Source organism: Crocodylus porosus, unplaced genomic scaffold (genome assembly GCF_001723895.1).
Source record: "Crocodylus porosus isolate Cpor-Errol unplaced genomic scaffold, CroPor_comp1, whole genome shotgun sequence".
NCBI lineage: Eukaryota > Metazoa > Chordata > Crocodylia > Crocodylidae > Crocodylus > Crocodylus porosus.
In genome coordinates, this window is record NW_017728911.1 from 20,854,316 (window position 1) to 20,878,785 (window position 24,470).

At 40.0% G+C, this 24,470-nt stretch overlaps 1 protein-coding gene across 5 annotated transcripts in view; it reads right to left on the minus strand.

The window, feature by feature from the left end:
- Positions 1-24,470, minus strand: part of DMXL2 (Dmx like 2) — an 89,015-nt gene that overhangs the window by 56,765 nt on the left and 7,780 nt on the right. For 4 of the 5 annotated variants that reach the window (XM_019533591.1, XM_019533594.1, XM_019533593.1 and 1 more), the window contains exons 4-13: positions 24,129-24,294; positions 20,486-20,552; positions 19,666-19,844; positions 18,336-18,522; positions 16,891-17,065; positions 14,892-15,119; positions 10,076-10,353; positions 9,182-9,878; positions 4,529-4,650; positions 836-925 (exon numbers count right to left, since the gene is read on the minus strand). In XM_019533591.1, coding sequence (XP_019389136.1) covers positions 836-925; positions 4,529-4,650; positions 9,182-9,878; positions 10,076-10,353; positions 14,892-15,119; positions 16,891-17,065; positions 18,336-18,522; positions 19,666-19,844; positions 20,486-20,552; positions 24,129-24,294 — 2,189 coding nt within the window. Of the gene's footprint in view, positions 1-835; positions 926-4,528; positions 4,651-9,181; positions 9,879-10,075; positions 10,354-14,891; positions 15,120-16,890; positions 17,066-18,335; positions 18,523-19,665; positions 19,845-20,485; positions 20,553-24,128; positions 24,295-24,470 lie in introns of those variants that run through there. The other variant, XM_019533592.1, reaches the window with a different exon arrangement.

A 24,470-nucleotide genomic window follows, 5' to 3' on the forward strand; every position in this document is an offset into this window, starting at 1 on the left:
GAATATTTGGGTTTATTTTGAGTAATTCCATTTCTTTTTCTTTTGACTGCAACAAGGATCTAGTAAATTATTCTTCAACTAATTTTATTTTTAACTTTAAATTATGCCTGGGGAATAGTACTTCATAAGACTGTGTGGCCTAGGTCTTTAAATCTCCCATTAGCAACAAATAGCTGTACAACTAAAATGTTCAAAATATTCTATTTTCTAAATTCACAAGCATTCATTTATGGGGAAAAATAATTAGACTGAACTAATTCACTGAAAGATTGTTACAGCATCTCAGAGAAACAGCTGATTTGAATATTTTATTTCCTTAATTACTGGGTGGGAGGGAGGAGAGGGTAATAATTTAACCCCTGCAAGGGGAATATCATCAGCTCTGCAAGTATGGTAGTTCACTGGGTGCAATTCTCAGAAGATTTTGGACTTGTAGTAAAATACTTCTCAATTTCTATAGCAGTTAAGGAAATTTCAAGTGTTCAAATATTTCTAAAAAATTAAGTCAGGTTGAGATATTTCTCTGATTTTAAGTTTAAGCTGCCTTAGTTCTCTATAAGCAATATGCATGGAAACACCATGTATTATAAACTTTCCTTGGAAATATAGCATCTTCATGTTAGCAAGTTAAAAGTAAAAGGAGTTCTTTGAAGATAATTTAATCATACATTACCAGAAATCCAAGTGGTTCTCAAGGGGCTCACTATGATTGAACAGAAATATCGTTTCCTCTACCTATTAATTACTATTTCTTTTCAGTAGATTAGGTTAATTATCAGACAAAAACATAAAAAAAACATATCTAACGCCCCTTCATAGTTAATGAGGTATTTACTTGGTTAGTTATTGCATCAAGTTCAATAATGCATCCTGGTCGAGCAGTAGATTGTTGGCTCACAATGTTAAATACTTCTCCAATCAGTTTCTGAAAGAGAGCAAAAATAAATTAAGTGATCAGGACATTATTTATTCAAACAGCAGCAGTTATAACTAGCTGAAAAATACTATTGTTGCCAGCCTTGGTCCTTTGCAAGGGGAATAGGACAAACTGCAGAAGTATGGCTAAGCAGAAGGCACCAAAGCCTGTTTCTGAATTACCATGGCATGAACCTTTGCAGATGCAACAAGGAGCTTAGTCAGCAAAGTAAAAGAAGCCATGCATATGTCTAACTAAACCAGTAATGAGCTACTATTAAACAAAGCATAAGGCTTGAAGACCATATATTAAATAATCCAAATATACCATAGCATAACTTTATCTTAAAATAGTAGTAACAATCAACATAACCAGATGCATCGGATATTATATTGCTATAATACTAGGGCTGCACCAATATATATGTTGGCTATTGGATCAGCACTGATGAAAGGAGAAATGATGTTACTGGTTATCGGATTTTTCAGATTGTTGTAGCTGGTAATTAGGGCCAGGTGCCTGGAGCACCTTGGTGAGCTTAAGTCTGGTCTAGAGGTACACCAGTACATCAGGCTGATAATTTAGCTGATAAATGCCTGTGCAAGCAGCACAACTGGCAGCATGGAGAGCTGCCTCCAGTGGTGGAAGGAGAGTCGGGAGGTAAGGAAATTGGGGGGCAGGTTAGCACCCCCCCCATGTTGAAGGAGGGGACAGGGACAGGCACTGCCAAGGCAGGGTGGGAGGCATGGCGCTGAGGTTTGTTGCAGGGGTGAGAAGGCAGCTCCTGCTGCTGCTTGCACCCCAGGAGGGCATGGGGGAAGGGGACATGTGCCCTCAGATCTGGGTGGGGCAGGCTGCAGCTGGGGCTGCATGGAGCTCTTTTCAGCATTGGCTGGGTGTGGAGCGGGCACTGGAAGGATGCTGCATCCACCCAAATTTTAGCTGCCGCTCTGGTCCCAGTGCCGCTGCCGCCAGCCACAGCCCTGGCTCAACTCCCTCCCGTGCAAGCAGTGGTGGGAGCTGCCCCCCTCCCCACAAGCCATGGGCCCAGCCCCACCCTCCCTCACCATGGGGGGCATTGATTTGCCCTCCCTATGCTCCTTCCCTCCCCCCTCCTTTTCCATCACACCAGACTTCCCTGCTGGAGGCAGCTGTACTGGAAATCTCATTAGTATCAGTCGATATGCTTGCTTAAATATTGGCTATTGGCATCGTCTCCAAAAATCTCTCAGTGCATCCCTAGTCTGGTCTCTGAGTCCCCACTACTGGTCGCAGCAAGCAGGAATCAGGGGAGCCAGGGAGCGGTCACAGGGTACCAAGCTCAGCAACAGAAGGATCATTACTGGATCCTGCTGCTGCCACCATGGCAATGCCACGCATACAGCAGGGGCCTGAGCACTGGGGCTGCCATGGAGGCATTGGGAAGAGCATGGGCGGGGTAAGACACTGCACAAGGGACATCTGCTCCACCATGCACCAGGTGCCTTTGCAAAGGCAGCTTCTTCCCAGCAGCCATGGGTGTTTGACTGCATGGGCCCTGCTGGTGCTGAGGCAGAGGCATGTTCTGGGGCTCCAAACATACCCAGCACTCCTGTCTGTGGTTCTACCTGCCCCCTCAGGATGACAGCATGGGCTGTGTAGAAGCGGGGCTGTGGGCAGGAGCTGTAGGCAAGGGGGTGATGTGCGTGGGAATAAGGTGGTTACCATCTTCCTCATCAAGGGCCAGAGCAGGCAGGAGGCATGTATGTGTTATAATTACAAAATAAACAAAAAAGGCTTTGTGTCAGTAGTTTAAAATGCTTTGCACTATTACTAAATATTGGTTATTGGAGCAGCATCGGCCGATATGGTTGGTGAATCACTGGCTATCAGTATTGGCCAAGAAAAATTTTTATTGGTGCTCCCATATATAAAACATATTTTTTGTTAAGATGCTTAGAAAGGATAAAAGAAACCCTCCGCTTTACTTTCTCAAATATATAAAATCCAAATAACTGATTCACTGAAAGATTGTTACACCATTTCAGAGAAACAGCTGGTTTGGGCATTTTCTTTCCTAATTATTGGGGGGAGGCGGGTAATAATTTGACTCCCAATGGGACCATCAGCTCTGCAAGTATACTAGTTAACTGGGTATAAATCCCAACTAATTTATACCTTCCAAGTCCACAAGAGATCTCGTTCAGTCCAGTTCCAAAAGTTTCAGTGAAACAAAGCCATTTATAATATTAGAACTAGGCATCTATAAATATTGGGTATAAGCTGGAGGGAAATTTGGAGAACTCAGCAAATTTAGGAAGACTTACTGCCAATCTTCATGCTACCTTCTTTCTACTTCTCATATCTCCTCGGCAGGTGTAAGTGCGAATCTATGTTGTCCTGTCTTGGGTAGGTAAGTAGACTTTGGGATAAATGTGTGTTTTTATGTTTTAAAGTGCCAGCAAATAAAAAGTTGGGCTGTTGACCTGTTTCCATCTTTTATCACTAGTTTACCCACAAGGTTACCTGTAATCTGGGTAACATGATTACATACTGTAGTTTGACACCAAGTTCCTTGTTGGCATACAGTTATATTTTTTCTTTCTGTTCCTGTTGTTGTTTAAGAATACTGAAATATTTGTCATTTTTTGTTGTTTTGAGTCTACATCTAGTTGCAGGCAAAAGCACTTCATAGCACATAGATTTTTATAGACACTGCATGTTGGTTATTTAAAGGTTTCTCCTTTCATAATGCATGCTTGATAACGAGTCATGATTTTCTGTACGTTGGGAAATTCCCATCTACTGCTCACTCTTCCTTAATGCTTCAACTTTTGTCACTGCACTTAAAAATGGGGGAATACTGTATCTGGTAAGAATGTCTGTTGGGAAAAGACTACCTCATCTTTAATATTTAAGCCCTAAATCTATATTAGCACATCTATTTAAAGAATGGAGCTGCTGTCTGTAAGTCTCTTTTGCTTCTGGCATGGGAGTTCTATTTGAAGGAGATTCAATATAATGCTGTCTTTTCTCCAGTATTAAATACTACGAATGTGTCCATATTCTTTTCTGTCAGAAGAAGTTGTAATGAATAAAGAGAATTAAAAAAAATAAAGACAATAAAAAGTGCTAATGGGAGTAGGACCTAAGGAAAGACCAGGGATGACTGGAGTTAATAGAAAGACAGGATGAGGTAAGGAGCTAACAGAGGGAATATGACATAATCTTAATTCTTAGCAATCCCTTACCCAGCAGCTCCATCAACTCCCCCCAGAGATTCACTTGATTAACTCTAAGATCTCCCCATTCTACTAGCTTCTTAAGATGCTTTTACTCTTCTTCTTGGGGTAAAAGGAGGATTTACCTCTTCAAGCACATCTGGTATTACCGCTTGGGGGAATCCTAGTTGCTATTGAATCCCCTCACACTAGTATTAAAGCCCGAATTTTTTCAGAATTGATGGGTATGGGTGTGCTTCTTAAAATTATGCAAATAGTTAAATGTGTTTAAAATACTATACATATAACTGCACAAAAACCTTGTGTGTAAAATGAAATGAAAATATCAGAATGAGAGTTAGATTTGCTTTTCCCATTTCAAGGCTCTCAATCAATATCCATATAAACTTACTGAAGATTCAGGGTCAGACAGCTCATCTAGAAGTTTTCGTGCATCCACTACAGCTTGATAAAGCCTCAGGTTTTTGCCATCTGATGCTACAAAACAAGCACTAGCAGAATTGCAGTATGTACCTGATTCAAAACACCAAACACAAGTTTTAGAATTAAAGCAGATTATGACAATAATTTGTTGAAACAATATTGAATAACCAATTGCAATCTATTTTACTGCATAAAAATAATATTTTTAAAGTAACAGACTTCAGATAATAAAATAGATTATTTAATAGTAGGAATAAGTAAACAGTTAAAACACCGTGATAAAGTTTTGAATCTGAAATAACCTCATTTCCTATTTTATTTTTGATGATGAATTTATTTATATATATAGTTCAACAAAATGAGCAGAACTAGTAATTATAAGTGTATTGTTTTAGATAAGTCCCTTCTCATGTGTAAAGATGAATAAGTATTACTTGGACCTTTACTAGGTATTACTTGGAACTTCAACAATATAATGAAACAAGAAAACAAATAAATATGGCCTCCTATTGTTAGAAGTACTGATATAAAGGAGAAAGGACAAAATTATCCATGGTATATCAAATGACCTTCAATGGAAAGCGGGATAAATGCTTACACTTTGTGCCTTCATGTAATCTATAAAATATGTCTGATGCCAGGGGTTTGTTAAGTTAAAAAAAAAATTCTGCTTTACTTTTTATGTTAGGCCTAATTTGGCACCTATATATGTGCCCGATGTCTGCTCTGACTCATTCTAATTAGAACAGGTAGCAGCAGACTTGATTAATCGAGACTGCTGGAGCTTTCTAATTAGAAGGCTCCAGCAGCCCTGATGTCATGTATATTCAATGTCCCCATGTTTCAGAATGGTGGCAGGGGCACTTTTAACAAAAGCTCATCAAATGAGCTTTAAAGTGCTCCTGCTGCCATTTTGAATACAAGATGCTTCGGACATTTTAATTACAGCAACTCCAGCCAGCTGCTCTAAATAACTCTGCGCCTTCCCTGCACATATAAAGACACCCATTAAGTCATGACTTAATTATAGTGGCATAGAAATTGGAATTTGGAGAGAGATTTTAGTATGTTTTTGAAATTCTGAGATAAGTAGATTTTTTTTTTTAATCTCAAACTCTTGAAAAAAATGAGTTCTCCTGAAAAAATTAGGATCCATTATTAATATATCAAAGGCAGAAGTATCAAAGATCCAGCCCACAGGCCAGATCCAGCCCTATCATTTGGCGCATGACCCATATGCCAATCTGCAAGCTTTTTACTGAGTGGATCCTCTTTCCTTTTTTTTTTACTAACATGTTTTTATTGATATGTTGTACATAATAAAAATATAACCCCCTCTGCCAGACCCTGGATGACACTAACATGGGCTGGGTTCAAATTTAGGGATTTACTACCAACTTTTAAAATCTAGCTCCTAGCCCCACACCTTCATCTTGCCCCACCGTGCCCTTTCCCGTACTGCCCAGTGCCTCAAAGAGCCCAGAGCCACACAGCCCTGCCTATCTTTGAGGTGAGGCTGACAGGACACAACAGCAGGTGGCTGCTTGCAGGGCATCAAGCTACACTACAGATCAGACACAAGGGGTGCAGACAGAAGTGCATCTTCCAGCTATAACTCAGAACGTTTTCTGCAAAGCAGTTTGAGTGATGCTATCCCAGACCAAACAGAAGTTCACTCTTGGTTCAAGGGGGGAGGAGAATCTAGCTGCGGGCTGGGAGCCTGCAGCCAGGTTCCCACAGCAATGTCCATGGCTCTCTGCCAGTGCTCCCTCCCTTCAGAATGGGATGGGGGAAAGGCAGAACGCAGGACTGAGTCATGGCTTGTTGGGGGCGGGGGTGGCTCCCTCAACCACTTGCAGCCCGGGAGGGAGGGAGGGGGCATGTGCCCCTGGTTATGCCCAGTGCCTGGTGGGCGGGCTGGCTGCAGTCGGGGCTATGCTGGGCTCTTCTCAGCGGGAGCTAGACTCAGGACAGGTGGCAGCTGGGCAGGGGGCTACAGAGGGAGTTGCAGCCACCCCAAATTTCACCTGGCACATGGGTGGATGTGGGGCTTTGAGCTGGGCCTGCACTGGGCATACAGTGGTAGCGCTAGGAGGGGGCTATGGGGAGGATACGGCACTATTTGGGGTGGCTGGAGCCCCCTTCATAGCCCCCCTCCCAGCACCGCCACCTCCCATCCTGAGCCCAGCCACCACTGAGAGGAGCCCGGGACAGCCATGGCTCCAACCTGCAGCTACAGTCCACCCACCTTGCCCCATGCAGATCTGAGGGCACACACTCACCCCATGTCCTCCCGGGGTACACACAGTGGTGGGAGCCACTCTCCCTGTGGACAAGCCATGGCTGTCCCACGCCTTGCCTTGCCCCACCCTGGCTGGGCAGCGCCTGCCCCTACCTCCTCCCTTCTTCCCTCCACAGGGCGGGGAGGCATTGATTGCCCCTCCACGCCCATTTTCCCCCCCCCTTTCACCACAACAGACCATGCTGCTGGGCTGTGCTCCTCGCCGCCTATGTGCTGCGCTGTGGCTGTGCGCACGCATGGGCATTTATTGGCCAAATAATTGGCCACTTTGAGCTGATTTCTGAGACAGCCAATTTATATTGGTACCAATCTGATATTGGACCAAAGTATCAGTGCACCTCCACTTGAAACATCTTCATCCGATACCTCATGCAATGAGGGGTTGGATTTTCACTTGTTTGGCGATTTTTTAAGATGTCTGCAGCTGTGCAGCAGTGTTTGGTCACAGCTATAACTGCTTTCTGTTGCCAGACTGGATGAAAATTGTTGTTTCTGTCTGCACCCAAGGTGATATTGCTCTGCTCTGCCACTCAATCAACATTTGCCTCATTCCAACAACAGGTCTTCAGTCAAGTTTATGCTTCCTTAGTTGTTTTTTTTTTAATGGATAATCCCTCCTCCTCCCCACACCTTTTTTTTTTTTTTAAAACAGACTTCAGACTTTATGAACCAGCATTTTGAACCTTTCTTGGTTTTTTTTTTTTAAACTCTTCATAAATTTACGGATGTTCGTCAACTCTGGTCCACGTCACATGCAGCGCACACTGGCCCCTGTCCTCGCCCTGCATGCTGCACACGGGTCCAATCTCAGGATGTGCATTGCATATAGAATGCAGGGCCAGCCCAGGATATGTGCTGCCTGTGATATACAGGGCTTGAAGACTAGCCCTAAGCTACTCATCCAGCCTACAGAATCAGATGAGTTTGATACGCCTGATCTATTGTAAAGAATGTGTTGAAAACTGAACTTTTTTTTTTTTTTGGAGGGGAAGACAGAAACCTGTAACATAAAAATACTACAAAATAGTGAAGATTTTACTGGTATTTTCAGGTCATTTTTGTAGTCTTGAAAACTGAGAAGAGAGAGGAAGAGAGAATCTTAGACTCCAAAAGACCAAAAAGCACTTAAATAAGAGTACTCCTTTAAATTTTAGTGATGGCAGTATTACAATGCAGTGGCTGAATTTATCTTTAATTAACACCTTAGTTCAGCAATTAAAAGCTTACTTTGAAAATTGTTTTTAGAAGGTAGCACAGTATATTACTAAACTTGATTAATCGAACGCTTATCCTATTCTCTGCCTGCACAAAAATCTTGAGGCTTCAGCATTAAAAAGCCATGGGCTGCTTACAGACGTTAAACAAACAAACCCTCCTTCCCCCCAAAAAGAAATCAGCACATTAATTGGACCTGGTTCTGTAGAGTCTGTATAGCTTGGGCACTTCACTAGGGCTTTTTGGAGGGTATAGCTAAAGCTGATTCAATCAGCTATTAGATAAAAGTGCAAAAAGTGCCCCACTAAAGTGCCTGATCTATATAGATGTTGGGCTAGCCAGGTCCAACTAACACAATGCCTGTTCTGGGCATGTGTTGGGCTTGGCATTTTTGTTTTTTGTATAACACCTGTAAGCACACTATGTCTATTTATCAAAATCACACAGGTTTATGAGCAGGCTTCTGTAAAGGACAGGCCACCAGAAGGACTTCCATAATGCATGAGAGTTTCCAGATGGAAGAAACCAACATAGAAATGGAAGAGTGCAGCAGATTTAAGCCTCAGGTTTAAAATATTCTTTATAAATTAGGAAAATGATTAAGATATACTGGCTTTCTAGCATATATACTAAATCACTTTTGGAACTACGTTCTTATTGCATTGCTTATTATGTAAAAAATAAAAAAAGGTTAATCACTGAACAAACCAGATGCTAATTCTTTCATGAATTTATGCTACTCAAAGCAAGAGCTTGTGAAAATTATTTCACAGTAAAAGTAAATTTTCTTCAAAGGACAATGGGAGATATTGTATCAGCTGTAATAATAATGAAACTCCCCTACAATCATTCATAAAAACATTTAAATTTCCCATAATAAAAGTTATCTTCAATAGTTGCAATTCAAATTCAAACACATAGTTTTAATTAAGTGATATGTTAAAAAAAGAAAAAATGTATTAATAAAATACAAGGGAGTTTGTTTTGCCTAATGGTAAGGACAAACTGCAATAAATATATCCCAATGATTTCATTTAAATAGGTTATATTTGTAAGTCCAATATTAAGTGTTGCACGAAAAAAAAAAAAGACAGAAACACTCACCAAGACAATAGCTAGGAATAAGAGTTGGAAGCCAGGCCACATTAGAGAAGGCTGAGGTATGAAGTGAGTTAATTCGAGCCAATTCAGATACTCCTCCAGTGTACGACAAAGGTCCTATGGGGTCTACACGCCATAAAATCAGCTCACTATATATTGCATTTGGATCATGGAACGTACGTGTTGCTGCATTTCTAAGTTGCTGCCTAGAAGAACCTTTCAAATGCTTAACAGGATCCATTATTTTGCTAAATTTATCTGAGTCCCATGAATGGTCTAATTCAGGAGTTAAAAGTGCATTGTGATGAGAAGATGTTAGCAGCAGTGGTAAAACAGAATGGCAAGCCAGGTCATTGAGATGAAATCGGTGACCACAGTATCTAAATTTATGAGATACAGTAAGCACGGTGGTAAAAGCAGATTTGTCGGCAAAAGTAACTGCCCACTGGTTTAGGGATCCATCTATATGTTTGGAAACCATCATTACTATAGGAGAAATTATATTCACATTTGTGGGATCCTGAGCAGAACTTGGTTCATTAACTTCTAGAGTCTTATTTGGAATGCTCATTGTTTTCTGATGCACAGTATTATTGATATCTTTTGCAGTGGTAGGACAAGCATACATCATGATGTTTTTACTGAGGGAACTAGCATCTCCTGATGGAAATGCAACAGGAATCCGAGAAGAAAATGAAACCTAAAATAGGGTATAAAACAGTGAAAAGATTAATTAAAATCTAGCTTATATGAAACACAAACCTATCATAAATTATAATATATTTTTGCTGAGAAAGTATTACTAAATTCAGATAAATACATGTTTAATAGCAAATATACAATGAATATCTGTTCAGATGAGACAAAAAAAATATGAAGCTTTCCACAACACTGTACCTGAACTTGTCTGAAAATGCCTGGATTGTATTCATCCAAATATTTTACATGCCACACTAAAAAGGTACCATCAATAGGGTGGATAGTAAAAAGCATATCTGGATTCCTGTTCCACTCAGTAAGAAGCATTTCAATTTTCCGATCTAACAGAACTGTTGGAAGTGGCATTCGTGGGCCGGCTAAAGAAGAGGTTTTGGGGCTCCCCTCTCTTTCTCCTTCTTCATGTTCTGAAGAGCCTGTACCAGTACCTGTCTCTGATTCTCTATCTATAGACATTTCTAAAACAGACAAGAAATACATAAACCATGTTATACTGCAGCAAACATGACTTCTGTCACAGTTTGTATTCAAAATAACAGATGATGACAAGGCCTTGCATACATTAAAAGTAGGAAAGGCTGTTGGTTGTACCCATGGTGGTCTCAGGACATAGGCAGACATGGTTCTTTGGGTAGATGTGGTATCCTTTTTTAGACCACCTAAACAGTTGGAAAAATTGTTCTTTGCAAGCTTTTGGGCACAAACTAGGGTGGCCTTCATAGAGGACAGTTTGGTTGTCCTCTCTCCTCTATTCATACAAAAACTTCAAGAGAAAAATAGAGGACATAAAGGCATCAGGTTTCGTGTCAAAAGAGGACAGAGGACAGAGTAACAGAAAACTGGAATGTCCTCTATGATGGCCACCCTAGCACAAACACCCTTCTTCAGGCATACGGAGAGCCTGTTGGTGTTTGTGTGCTCTCCTGGGTAGAATGGAAGCCGATATGCAAAATGTGGGTCTATGATCCAAGAATGACAATGTTTCTGTTGCAGGGCATAGTTATTGTGGGAATGCTGGAGATGTGTTGGCAGGTTTTACATTGACTGTACTTTTGAAAGAGCCACCTGGATACCACATGAAGAATTGCTGCAGTACAAAAAGAAAATCCCCACGAATTGCACACGATTGGTTAAGACATACCAACCATCCTTCCCTGGAACCTATAAGAAAAATCCTCAAACAATTGTAGCCCAAACTAGAGGAAGACCCAATTCTCAAAGAGATCTTCCCGGAACCACCATCCTTGCCTTTAAACAAGCACCACACCATGACCAACCTCATAACCAGAAGCATGCTTCCTATGGTCCACAGCATACTGAATGGATCCAGACCATGCCGGGACAAAAGATGTAAAACCTGCCAACCTATCTCTAATACTGCCACAGCAACAACACTCAACAACAGATCCATCACCATTCCTGGATCTTACATCTGCACCTCTAGAAATGTAATATATCACATCCAGTGCACTAAATGCCCTGATGGAAAATATGTAGGAGAAACAAAACAACTGCATACCAGAATGAATGCACACTGAAAATCTATCAAAGACAAAAATACCCAACTACCTATCCCATGACCTGTCCTACCTTGCACACTTCTCCCAAGACAACCACTCTCTCTCCAATCTCTCAGTTCTAATCCTCAAAGGATATTTAAAAAATACCTTTCATAGACAAGCCTATGAACTTCACTTCGTAAGACTACTGAATACAAAAAACCATGGACTAAACATAGACACTTACATTATAGCCTGCTTGCCATCTGATAACCCCAGGTAACCTGTCTGCATTTTACCAGCTATATTCTATCACCAGTTCTACATTCCTCCTGCCCCCCCACCTCTCACCTATTGTCTCTCGTTCTCTCAGATCCTCACTGCCAGGCATCTGCATTTTCACAGACCTGCATTCTGCATATTGGCTTCCATTCTACCCAGGAGAACACACAAACACCAACAGAATTTCTCTATGCCTGAAAAAGGGTGTTTGTGCTTGAAAGCTTGGAAAAAACAATTTTTCCAACTATTTAGTTGATCTGATAAAAGATCTACCCAAAGAACTATGTCTGCCTTAAAAGCAGGAACAATCTTTTGTTCTGTGCCTGTTACAGTGCCTACCACACACAATAAGGTGCTGGTTCTTGACTGGAACTACCAGGCACTAAAGCAACATGTAATATTAATTGTAATCTACAAAATCTATGCATTTAAGAAAGTAAATAAATCCTCTCTGACAAGATACAGAGATTACTCTGATCAACTATACCAACATTTCTTTTTTATTCCGACACTACAAGCTTGATCCTAGTCCTAAAATTATTATAGTTGTTTAAGGCAAAGTGACTATGATAAAATGTGCAGTATTTTATGAGTGATAAGAAAAACGACGTGTGTGTACAGTGTAGGAATTGCATTGCCCTTAAGTATTACACTGATGCCCTTGCTCAGAAAAATCTGCTTGTTGTCAGCAGTTTGTTGCCACTAAACAAACTTACCTGACTCTGAAACAAATGTTTCTTGTTTTAGAATTTGTCATTTTTCCCCATTAGTTTCATCTATAGCATAAAAAAAAAAACTTAAAAAGTAGATAGAAGTAAATAGCATACTCCAGCCTACCAAGCCTTTGGACTGAGCTGCATTAATTAGGCCTGCTGTTGCTAAAGGGTGGCTAACCCCTTGTTCTACATTATGGTGCTTCCTAACCTTCCTAACCTTTCAGAATATCTGTAAAGTACTGCAGTACACTCTGACTCACATTTCTTAAGTCTAAGTGAAGAACTACTACAGTGCTGAATTTATTGCTGTTGAGCAGCACTAAAACGTCTGTTCCCTAAAACATAATGCCTGGCCTGAAACCATGCCTGGCTTAACACAGTCTCCAAAAAAAATCACACAATCTCAGCTATATTTGGGTGTTGGTTGTAGCTGTGTTGGTCTAGAAATGTAGGCAGACAAGGTTCTTTGGATAGATCTGATATATTTTATTAGACCAACCAACTATACTTGGGCACTTTGCTATATACAACCCCCGGCCCTTCCCCGCATATTGTTTCAGGCTGTCTTCATACTGAGGCAACTTATCAGTAACTCTGGCTTTGTATTTCAGAGATTAGCAAGAGGTAGTTAGTTTGCAGGTGGAAGGCTGGGCAGGATGGCACATTAAAAGACTAACTTGTTCAGAAATTTCAAGGATTGTTTTCAGCCACAGTGAGTAGTTAGATTTTTGGAACAACTCAACACCATGGACATTTCAGCAAACAACTGGCTGACATTTGTGGCTTTATTGCTTGAAAGTCAGTGAATGGCAATGCAGAAGTTTACTGGCATGCTCCCATTACGTCATGCACTGATGGACACAGAAGAGAAAAAAGCAGAAGAGAAGGAGGAAGAGTGTAAAGTTTTAATATTTTTAATGAAAGATGAAAAGCTAGCTGGGTCCATCACAACAGGTGGGGGTTGTAGCCACAATCTGAAGGAAACCAGTTCAGACACTGATTGCCATCTCAGCCTCTTTCATTTTGTTTTCTTGATATTTGAAATGTGGCTCCCTTAAATCTAGCAGAGGTACTGACCCAAAATGATTAACCTTTTCTTACTGTCTGTAATGCCACTTTCCATGAAAGGAAAGAAAGCCAACTTTTGTTAATAACATTAGGTAGATTATTTAATTTAGATGGGCAGATTCTTCCAAAAGAGCACAGTTTAAATGTATATAATTTCCCCAAGGAGGCTCCAAAAAGAATGCAAAAGACAGAATAAGCAACTACAAATAAGTAAACAGACATGCAATAATAGTCTTTGGTCTTCCCTAATGTAAAATATAGGTTTTCAGTTTATAGACCAACCTTTCCCTCAGACCACCATTCTCTTGTATATCACATCTTCTACAGAGGGAGCATTAGATACATTCAGTGTATTAGCTTGTTGTGCAGAATAGTGGTTGCAGGCTCCAGCATATAAAATCTCAAGTATAAATGTATATATTATATGTAAATAACGTTACATATTAGGGGTGCACTGTAAAGATTTTTTGGCTGATACTGATGGCTGATTATTAACCAGCCATATCGGACAATACCAATCCGATAGCTGATATGCAGCCCAGCAGCTCAGAAAGCTGCTGGTAAGTCTGTGGGGGCATGGAGGGAAGGGGCGTGGCCCCCAGATCAAGGCCCCCACAGTGAGGGAGGGGCTGGGGCAGGTGCTGCCCAGCTGTGGTGGGGCAGAGTGCCCCCTGGAGGAGTCACAGGGGGTCACATGCACCCCAGATTTGTGTGTGGGGAGAAAGCGGGTTGCCCACTGTGAGCTTGGGGGCCAGGGACTGTGTTGACCTCTTCCTGGCAGGGAGCTGGGCTGTGGTTGTACTTGGGGCAGGCTGGGGCACCGGTGGAGTCGGTGGTGGTGCTAGGAGGGGGCTCCTTCCTCCCCGTATCACCATCACCCTCCCTGCCCCACCGTGAGCGCGGGCCCCCCACCAGAAAAAGGCTGGCTCTGAGCCGACAGCAGGCAGCCTGCCCTTACCCTGCACACAAATCCTGGGGGGCACCTGCCCTCAATGCCTCCACCAGGGGTATGCACAGCAGTGGGAGCTGCCACCCCTCCCTCCAACCAGCCCTGGCTGAGCAGCCTGTGGTTTTGCCCTGTGCCCTACTCCACCTCAGCTATGTAGTACCTGCCCCAGCCCCAGCCCCTTCTTCACCATGGGGGCCCCAATCACTCCCCTCATGCTTCTGTCATCCCCCCATCCCTGTTCACCTCCCCAGACTTACTGGCTGGACGCTGCTCCCCAACCTGCTGGGCTGTATTCCTGGCTGTGTGCATGCTGTGGCTGTGCACATTCACACGACATTTATCAGTGACATTATCAGCCAAATTGGCCAAAAAAAGCCAATTGCCAATAATGTCAATTTTCCTTTTATCAGTGCACCTCTATTACACATATATTATTTGCATAATTCAAAGGAAGACATGCAAAAAAAAACCTGATTACCAACCATGATCTAGTTTCATATGTAAACCTCTCTCTTTTTCTTCCATTTCCTCTTCCTCTTCATCATCAATATCTTCTTCCAGTTGTTGTTCAGAAAGTTTTCTTAGATGTTGCATAAATACTTCAATTGAAGATGTGAAGTGGAATTCTTTATTATTCAGCCAATGAACCACAAAGCCTCCATTTCCTTCATCTAAATTAAAAGCTGTTCCAGCCAAGACTGATGGAATATCTATAGAAAGAAAATCTAACATTTAATTTAAATCCAGCTAACACACAAAACAACACACTAAACCCAAATTTAAATTAGCCACATAACACATGGCCTTAATTATTTATCCTTGTGACCAAGAACAGACCACATACATATACGCACATGCAAAATATTATTATACACATACAAAACATGACAATTTATGAGACACTAATGGAAATGGGTTCTTTTATGATGAAGCTGGAAATTCAACTTAATTTCACAAACAATAATCCTTAGTCCATAAGGATTACATTTTTAAAGGAAAATAACGTAAGTAATCAGTTATATAATTCAAAACATGCACAGTAAATCTTAGGCTGCCCACATAAAATTCTTATCATGTCTCTCACAGTAGCAGGTACTAATCATTACATAACTCTTAATTGATTGTTTTATTTTTCAAAGCATTTCTGTTCAAGTTCATATATAAATATTTATTTTAAAGGGACACAAATATTCAGTTCGTATACTTATCAACTGACTTCTTCAGTAACATATATGCAGTTGCTGTTGAAGCTTTCAGAGTAGTGATATAGATGCAGTTCAATTTTAAAAAGCTTATTTTACCATCAGTAGATAAATGTATACATACATATATACATACACACACATATATGTGCACATATGCATACACATATATTAACTTACACTTGACAATTGGTATGCTTCTTTAATTTATAATACATAATTTTGTCCCAAAATAATTTTGTTTTAGGTTTCTATTTTGTTAGTGTGGAACAAAGATTTTTGGGAGAGAATTAAGGATGGCTTAAATAACAAAGTATACTTTTTTTTAACTCTTGGCAAGAATAACACAGGCATTTGATAAACTATTTATGTCACTACTTTAGGCACTTGAGTTTTGTAAATCTGATACACAATGATATAACCCTACAATTCTCTTACTTAACAAATCTTGCTGGAAGCATTAGGAGATTCAGAGTGTTGGGTTTTTTTTTTTTTTTTTAAACTTTTTAAGATATTTTTCAATCTATGCCACCCAAAATGCAGGTATTCCATATATAGGATAATTAGTCTTTGCACCTTACAAACACAGCACAATAAGTGCTACAAGTCACAGCAAATAAAAATTTCAAACTTGAAGACCAGAACTAGTACAACTCTTTTCCATATCTAATGCCAATAACTCTCTAGACCACAATGCCACGCAAGCAAATGATTAAGCTTTGTGCAGATTCCCTGAAAGATATCTACCATCATGATATCTAAATGGGGCTATTAAATGCCCCTCACAATATCAAAGGGAATCAGAAAAGAAAGAAAGAAAGGAATATAAAAGCAGAACATATTTGAATTTTAGCTTGCAGAATTTTTGTTTACTTTTATCTACAAATATTACCTGAAGGTTTGTTTTTCATTTTGAAAAAAAAAAAAAAGGTGGCATTGTTGAGAAGGGATGTTGGGACAGGATCTGTTTATTTTGGGGAATTTAGCATAGTCTTTTCCAGGCTCAAGACTCCACTTCTAGTCAACCTGCACCCCAACTTCTGTCATAAGCCCAACTTTTTTACTGAATTTCTGTGGAACTAAAAACCTCAGATCAGGGTTCGATCCTAAGTTTGGGAACCGCTGCTCTATGGTAACTAAGGACTTGTGAAATAACATCAGCATAACAATGCACAGATTCAAGTAAACAAAGGAAATGAGCACTCCACATAACCCATTTCACTGGTATTTCTATTTTAGACAATACACAAATATTTTAAAGAACTAGGTTGCATTTCACCTGTGTTAGGGTTGATGCTTGTTGCTATATGAAAGTGACAGAGTGCATTAGCATGATGTGAAATGTGACGCTGAACTTCATGTGTGCCTTGCTGATCAGGTAATAATTCTGTGTGGGTAACAAGGACTGAAGACCTTCTTTGTCCCTTTCTCATGTTTTTCAAGTGGTGAATTGTCTAAAGTAGTTAAGAGACAGAAGAAATATTATTTTTTTTAAATCTAAAACTGAGAAATCCAAAAATGAAATGATGTATCATTAAGTGGATTCATGAGAATATATCTTTGTAAAGCCTAAAGCTTTAACAGTATCCTTTAACATAAAGGCATGAAGACTTTGACTGAAGGTTGTTTGAGTTTCTTAAGACTTGCATACATCTTTTTCCCTGATCAAAGCCAAGTTCAAAGATTTCAAATTTCTGCTCTTACCAAAACCAATTATTTTAAGCAATAGCATTTGCACAAAGGCACAGCTGCACAGCATTTGCCCACTCGCACTGTAAACACGGCTTATTCTGAAAGCGGTTGTCTACCACAGCTATTAGTCTGATACAGTACAGAGCCAAAGACTTTCCAGAGGCAAGATTTTTAAATATAGTTTGGGATTATATTTTTGTTTTTACTATTGGATATAATGTTACACCTTGATTCTTTAACTTTCAGAACAGTTACACAATATAAATCATGACACCACGGGCTCCTGTACTAAGGACCTGGTATGCCACAGTGTATGCAGGTTGCTGGTGTGATATAGAAGAAAGGATATGTTCTGATTTTCATGGATTAGAATGAGTTTTAGAGTTTGGTCTAGTCTTTTCTGTGACCTAATTTGAAGCAGTTATCGTTAAAACTAACAAAATCTACAATGCCAACTTTGCAAAGGCATTTTTCATATCAGATCATTAAGAGAAAAGAAGAAAACGTTTTTATTGATGACATACATTTTATTTGGAGAGAGTTGGGGGAAACAAACAAAACTTGAAACAAAATTAGCAGGATTTTTTAAAAAGAATTCACCTATATACTAACATGTTTTCTTAACTGAGTCAAGAAAAAGGTTTAACTTCTTGGTTCTTGTGGTAGCTCTGTAAGTATGGATTCTAATTCTCCAACCAGAATGAAACCACCACTTATTGATCAGTATTTAACAATGCCTCCTCCTATGATTCTACTTAGCTAATCAACAAGTAGATTCTGTATTTTGTGCACAGAACACCCAAGACAGACAAGGTTGGCAAATTAAGATCTCTCTCTTACTTCTGAGATGGATATACTGTAAATGTCAAAAGAGGATGAAATAATTTAGACAGCTATCATCTGACCTGACTACGCTTGTAGAAAGTAAACAGCATGTGGTTTTGGGTTCTCAATCATATAAGACTTTACACACCGTAAACTTCAAAATGATTACAGTTTAAAACAATTGTTAAAGCAAGTATTTAATGATACCTCTAGAGCATGCTGAATCCTGTCTTTTTGCCTTCCAGATTGAGAAAGGCTGCTGCTGCTGATGCTAGAAGTGGTAGTTTCACAGATCTGCTCACCCAGAAGACTATCTTCTGGCAACAAAGTCTCTGCCCAGAGCCGACATATGCCATCATGGCATGAAGTAAGTAACACATTACAGACAGACCCCCTGAAGACACACACAGCAGGATTATCTCACATAACCAACTGAAGTGCAATTACACAACAGAATTATGAAAACATACAAATATTAGGTAGTTTATGTTTGCTTCATGCAGGGTTTTGGAACAGCAGAAACATTTTTAACTTGGTAACTAATGCTAAACTACAGATTACCAACAAAAACACACTGACAGCAATATGAATAAATTAAATAATTATCATATTGTAGCAAAAAATCTATTTATAATTATCTGTTTTTCTGACTGGGTCAAGTATGACCATGTATACTGCATTATTCAAGAAGTGAAAACGAATTTTTAACCTACTAATCCTACGATTTATGCCCAGCTTAAAAAGTAACATTTTAAAGAGAATAGTTTTATAACCATTTATAAAACTATTTAAAATATTATTTTTTAAACTAGTAACAATTTAAACAAAGGTTTCAACTGGACCTTCTGACAGTAAATATGCATGAGTAATGAACAGTGTATAACCTCATCCATATTTTTAAATTAGTTACTGTGCTCTTTTTGCAATAGCTGATGAGAATAACAATAGCCACAATAAAAAACAAAGCAGAAGATTTTTAATTGTAGCCGCTGTAAGACAAACTAAGCACCTATATTCCCCAGTGAACCATATGTGGGTGCAACAGTAATAATAAAAATTAATTATTTGGCACTATAGACCACAAAGGCCCTTGGCTGCCTCCACTATCTTCATTCATTCCCATATGTTGTTTGCCTTCATCCACATTTTAATTTCAGCAGGTTTCACACTACATCATGTAGCCACCTTTTCCTTAGTTGTCCAGGCAGCCTTCTCCCCTCTGGTACCCCGAAGAGCGCTTTCTTTGGTGTCTGGATCACTTCCATTCTTTCACCCATGATCCAGCCACTGCAGTCTGTAGTATAGTATAGTATAGTAGGGTGTGTGTGTGGTCTGCATATAATCACTGTACTGTATTGTATGTGGCTGCAATGCTAACTTAAAATTTAGGGCCCTGAAAGGAAAAGAACCCCAAAAAGTTTATGGGCACTGTTGCAAACCCTCCCTTCTGAAGGAATCTTGTGTTTTCATTAAGACCCTAATTCTGAATACCTCTTTTTTTAATTTTAGCCAAAGTGTCTTATGGGAACTTTCTAACCTGGGCATATACTTGCTAGTGTTACGCCATGAAAATCCTGTCACAGCTCGAGGATGTGCCAAATAAACAAATGAAAAGTGGACAAGTGCTGAACTTTTTTTCTTTTCTTCTCTTTCTTGTGCTAGAAGAGATGACTTCCAACCAGTCATGGGATACCAAACCTTTAAAAGACAATCATCCTGGGCAAAAAAAACAAGTATAAGTAAGATTAACAGGTATAATTTAAATGTTGATGAAATAAGTTTGACAGTGTACATCCACTGACATGTTTTGTTAAAACCCATCTGAAATGTTAATATAGCAACACCACCATTTCTGATAGGTCATTTAATACCATTTATATTCTAATGTGCTTGGTAAATTAAAGAATTTTTAGTAACCTACTCAATATACAGTTACAAACTACCAAATGTTATGCAACATAATAGGACTGTATGAGGGACAGTAAATAATAAAACAGTACACAAAAGATGATTCATAATTTAGTTGTGATCATCCATTTGAATGTACACAGGGCACTTGTCTGGCACTTTTTACTTTCATTCTTTAAAACTGAAGTGAAAAAATTTGCTTACTTATGTGGATCTCATTGATGCTATGTAAGTTTTAAAATAATCAATAAGAACCTCTTTTTCCTAAAGTCAAGTAAAAAATCTCTTATAAAATCATTAAACTACAAGTTAGGAATTAAATAAGCTTGCTTAACTAAAAATGCAGCTCTGTATGCAGTCCAGGATTTCTGTGTTTTTTTTTTTAAATCAATCATGTGATGATCACATGGGGCTTCAGTGCTCATCTGATTATTCTTCTTTCTCCTTACCTTTCCAGCTGTTGCAAAGTATTCTCCATCAGGGGACCATGCCATGAGATGTACAGATACTGCTGTCCTAGAGAACAGACTTGGTTAAGTCTTAAATACTGTCTTGAATACTTTGAATACTGTTGTATGTATTTTGCAATGTTTCAAATATGCATATAATGTTTAAATACAACATACTGATATATTATATTCTGTAAGTAGAAGCACTGAGATAAATCATCTATGGTACATTTAAGATTTTCTCACACACTTGTCAAGAACTAGCAAGCTCAGATCAGAGCTACTGGCATCACATGAGCCCATACCGTCTTCTTATGCTTTTTTCCTCTGGTATTGCAAGAGTGATATTGTAGCTGTGATGGTCCAGAAATTGTGTAAGGGGCAAGGATTTCTTAGGCTGATATCTTTTATTGAATCAACTATGTAGATGGAATAAAGTTAGTAAAGCTTTCAAATTCAAGACATTCAACCTGAGAAATCCTTGTCCTTCACATTTTTTTTTCATAAGACAGATGTATGAATGAAAATAGGGGAAGACACATAAGAATCTATTAACCTAAATACAAAAGAAAAGATTTTGTTCTTCATTTGGTACTCTGTTCATGAACAAAGTTTGGAGCACTTGTGATTGCTTGAAAAGCAAAGGCTCACACATCTAATAATGAAAGAGCTCAACTCAGCATTCTGGAGGCACCAGCTGGGCTAGCTCTGAAACTTGTAGTTTAAGGCAGGAGTTGTCAACTGGGGGTACCCATAGCCTCAGGGGTACTTGGGAAGGCCCTAGGGGGTATGCGCAGACGGGCAAGAACAGGTTGCTACCACCCACCACCCTGCGCTGCCACCTCCCAGAAGCACGGGGGGTGGGGGGGAGGCAGCGGCGCCCCTCTGCAGGCCGCATAGGTGCAGCCCAGCCAGCCAGCCATGGTGCGGTGGGGAGGAGAGGAAGCTTGCATGCTGCAGCTGCTGCAGCCACCCACCACCCTGCACTGCCGCCGTTGTGCATCTGGCCACATGCCACCCTCCTATACCCCCAGTCCACTCCACATCTGACTGCCAGGGGTAAACTTATTTTAAAAGGTTGAAAACCCCTGGGTTAAGGTATTCACTTAGAAAGTATCCTTTTCTGTCAAGCTAAGAACCAAGAGACATACTGCTTTGCTTGCACACTTCTCCAGACAGAACACTTTCCATCTCAGGTTTGCAAGGAAAAAGGTTTTGTTAGTTTCACACTGTTACGGGCTGAGTTGCTGAAAGGACAAGGTTTTGTTCTTATTTGAGCTAGTACAGGCTGCTATTCAGTTCTCAGTAATCTGAACCATTTCTAATACTGTGATGACAGGAAAGTTTAAACGGCAGTTTTATGGACCCAAAATACAAGTTAATTGATGCAAAGACTGACTTCCTTAAGCTTTGAATCCGATACTGAAGTGACTCTGATCTAAAACTGAAAGCTTCTATCATAAGTCAGAGGGATGTAGGTTGTAGCTGTGTTGGTCTAGGACATAGGCAAACAAGGTTCTTTGGGTAAATCTGACCAATTTGAGTTGGTCTAATAAAAGATACCACATTTAGCTAAAGAACCTTGTCTATTATAAGTTAGAGGCACTTGAGTAAACAGTGAACATCTGAGAATGCTCCCTTCTCATCAGCACAGAGGCAGAAAAGGATCTTGGGAGTCATTACTGACTTCAAGATGAACATGGGCCGACACTGTGGGGACGCAGTCAGAAAGGCCAACCGTACCTTGTCATGCATCCACAGATGCATCATGAGCAGGTCCAAGGAAGTGATACTTCCACGCTATGTGACATTGGTCAGGTCGCAGCTGGAGTACTGCGTCCAGTTCTGGGCGCTGCACTTCAGGAGGGATGTGGACAGCATGGAGAGGGTCCAGAGGAGGGCCACTCACATGATCAGGGGGCAGCAGGGCAGGCTCTACAAGGAGAGGCTACGAGACCTGAACCTGTTTAGCCTCCACAAGAGGAGGCTGAGGGGGGATCTGGTGGCCATCTATAAACTGGCCAAGGGGGACCAACAGGCAATAGGAGAGTCCCTGTTCCCCCAAGCACTACTGGGAGTAACGAGGAATAACGGCCATAAGTTGACGCACAGTAGATTCAGGCTAGATATCAGGAAGCACTACTTCGCTGTCAGGGCGGCTAGGATCTGGAACCAACTTCCAAGGGAAGTGGTGCTCACTCCTACTCTGGGGGTCTTTAAAAGGAAGCTAGATAGATACCTTGCTGGGGTTGTTTGACCCCAGCAATCTTTCCTGCCCATGGCAGGGGGTCGGACTTGATGATCTGCTCAGGTCCCTTCTGACCCTACCAACTATGAAACTATTTGACAGGTAATGTAAGCCAAGAACATGCAAATTTGAGTGATACAATGTGCTCAACCAGGACCAAGGGAGTTTTCATCCAAGGCTGTGGTAAGCAACGCCAGAACAACGGTGTGGAGAGGAATACAAAGAGAAAATATGAAGGTGTCACTATTTGTTTGAAAAAGGAAAAATGTCTCAACCTTATTCAAATACACAGTTCTGTCAGTTAACATTTTCTTAAAAACCATCATCTCTTTTCAGTTATGAAGAGCTTAGGGCCCATGCAGCAACACTACTTGTCTGATTACAACAAATAAAATATAGAATAGGAAAAATTACCAGACTATAATGCTGTATTTCTTCAGCATAGTGAAACATTGATGGTAGCTGTTTTTCCTAATTGTGTTAAATAATTTAACTCGTTGATATTTGATATTTTTATAGAATTAGGTATCCAAAATCAATTTCATTATATAAGAATTATACAGAGCTCCCTTTTAATCAAAGTCCCTTCACAATAAACCACAATACTGGAATACACAATGCCACGGTTTATTATGTTCTCTTTTCTCTTCTTTTGTCTCCATTCTTTAGTCTTCCTTGTTCTATTTTTAGATTTTCTTTTGCTTTCAAATCTTGCCCTTTCCCCCTTTCTTTTTCTACCACTACGTTTGGAAAACATTCTTCTTCTTTATCTTATTTATTACAATAGTACCTAGAGACCAGCTGAACATGGGGCTTCATTGAGCTAGCTAAGCGCTGTATGTACAAAGAATAAGGGAAAATAGGCTGCTGTACCATTGGTGGGTCTATGGAGTGGGGGGGCATGCTCTAAAATCCTCATCAGTGCTGCACAAGCTAACAAAACTTGTGCTTACAGGTTGCTTCCTTCGTACTCTATGTATACAAATTAGCTATTAATATATCCATCTGTAATAAGGAACAAAATAGAAGTAGGGGGAGGAGAAGGGTTTCAGGAAGATGCCCTCTGCTTTACAACAGCTTTTTCAGTGAGAAACAAAACACCACTACACCTCTGGCCATCTCTTTGCCTGTTGGTATACAGTACTTTCATCTCTAGCTTTCCTCATTCACACGAGACACATTGTTAGCATTGGAATGCGTGCAAACATCTGTTAGTATATTCTGTAATGGTAGATTAGCAGAGGGAATGGGAGGCTTTTTAAAACCTGTAATGGATTTCACTCAAAGGATGCTTTTTATGAAGTTGTCATTTTAAAGTACTTTTAAAGGTATACATATAAAATATGCAGTCTTTTTCATCTTATTCAAAAAATCTTATATGAGAAACTAGCTTACTTGCACTGCCAAATACATTTCCAGTCATTTAGGACAGGGAGAACTTTATCTTCTTTGATCCGACTGTCAGGAACATCATCTTCTTCCTCCTCCTCCTCCTCTAGGATGTCACTGGATGGAGGGGCCCACAACTGCAAATACTCAGTTGCTGTCAGGAGCCTGTTGCCTGCAAGTAAGTAATATCAAAGTTGTAGAAAAGAACAAGGAATTCCAGGTTGCATTTATAGTGGAAGATTCTGTTTGGTATACTTGTAAGGGCTGCTGGTAAAGCCTGGGAATACAATTTTACAAAGTTCATTTTGATTGCAGTAGGCTATTCAGACATGATGACCCAGCTGATTT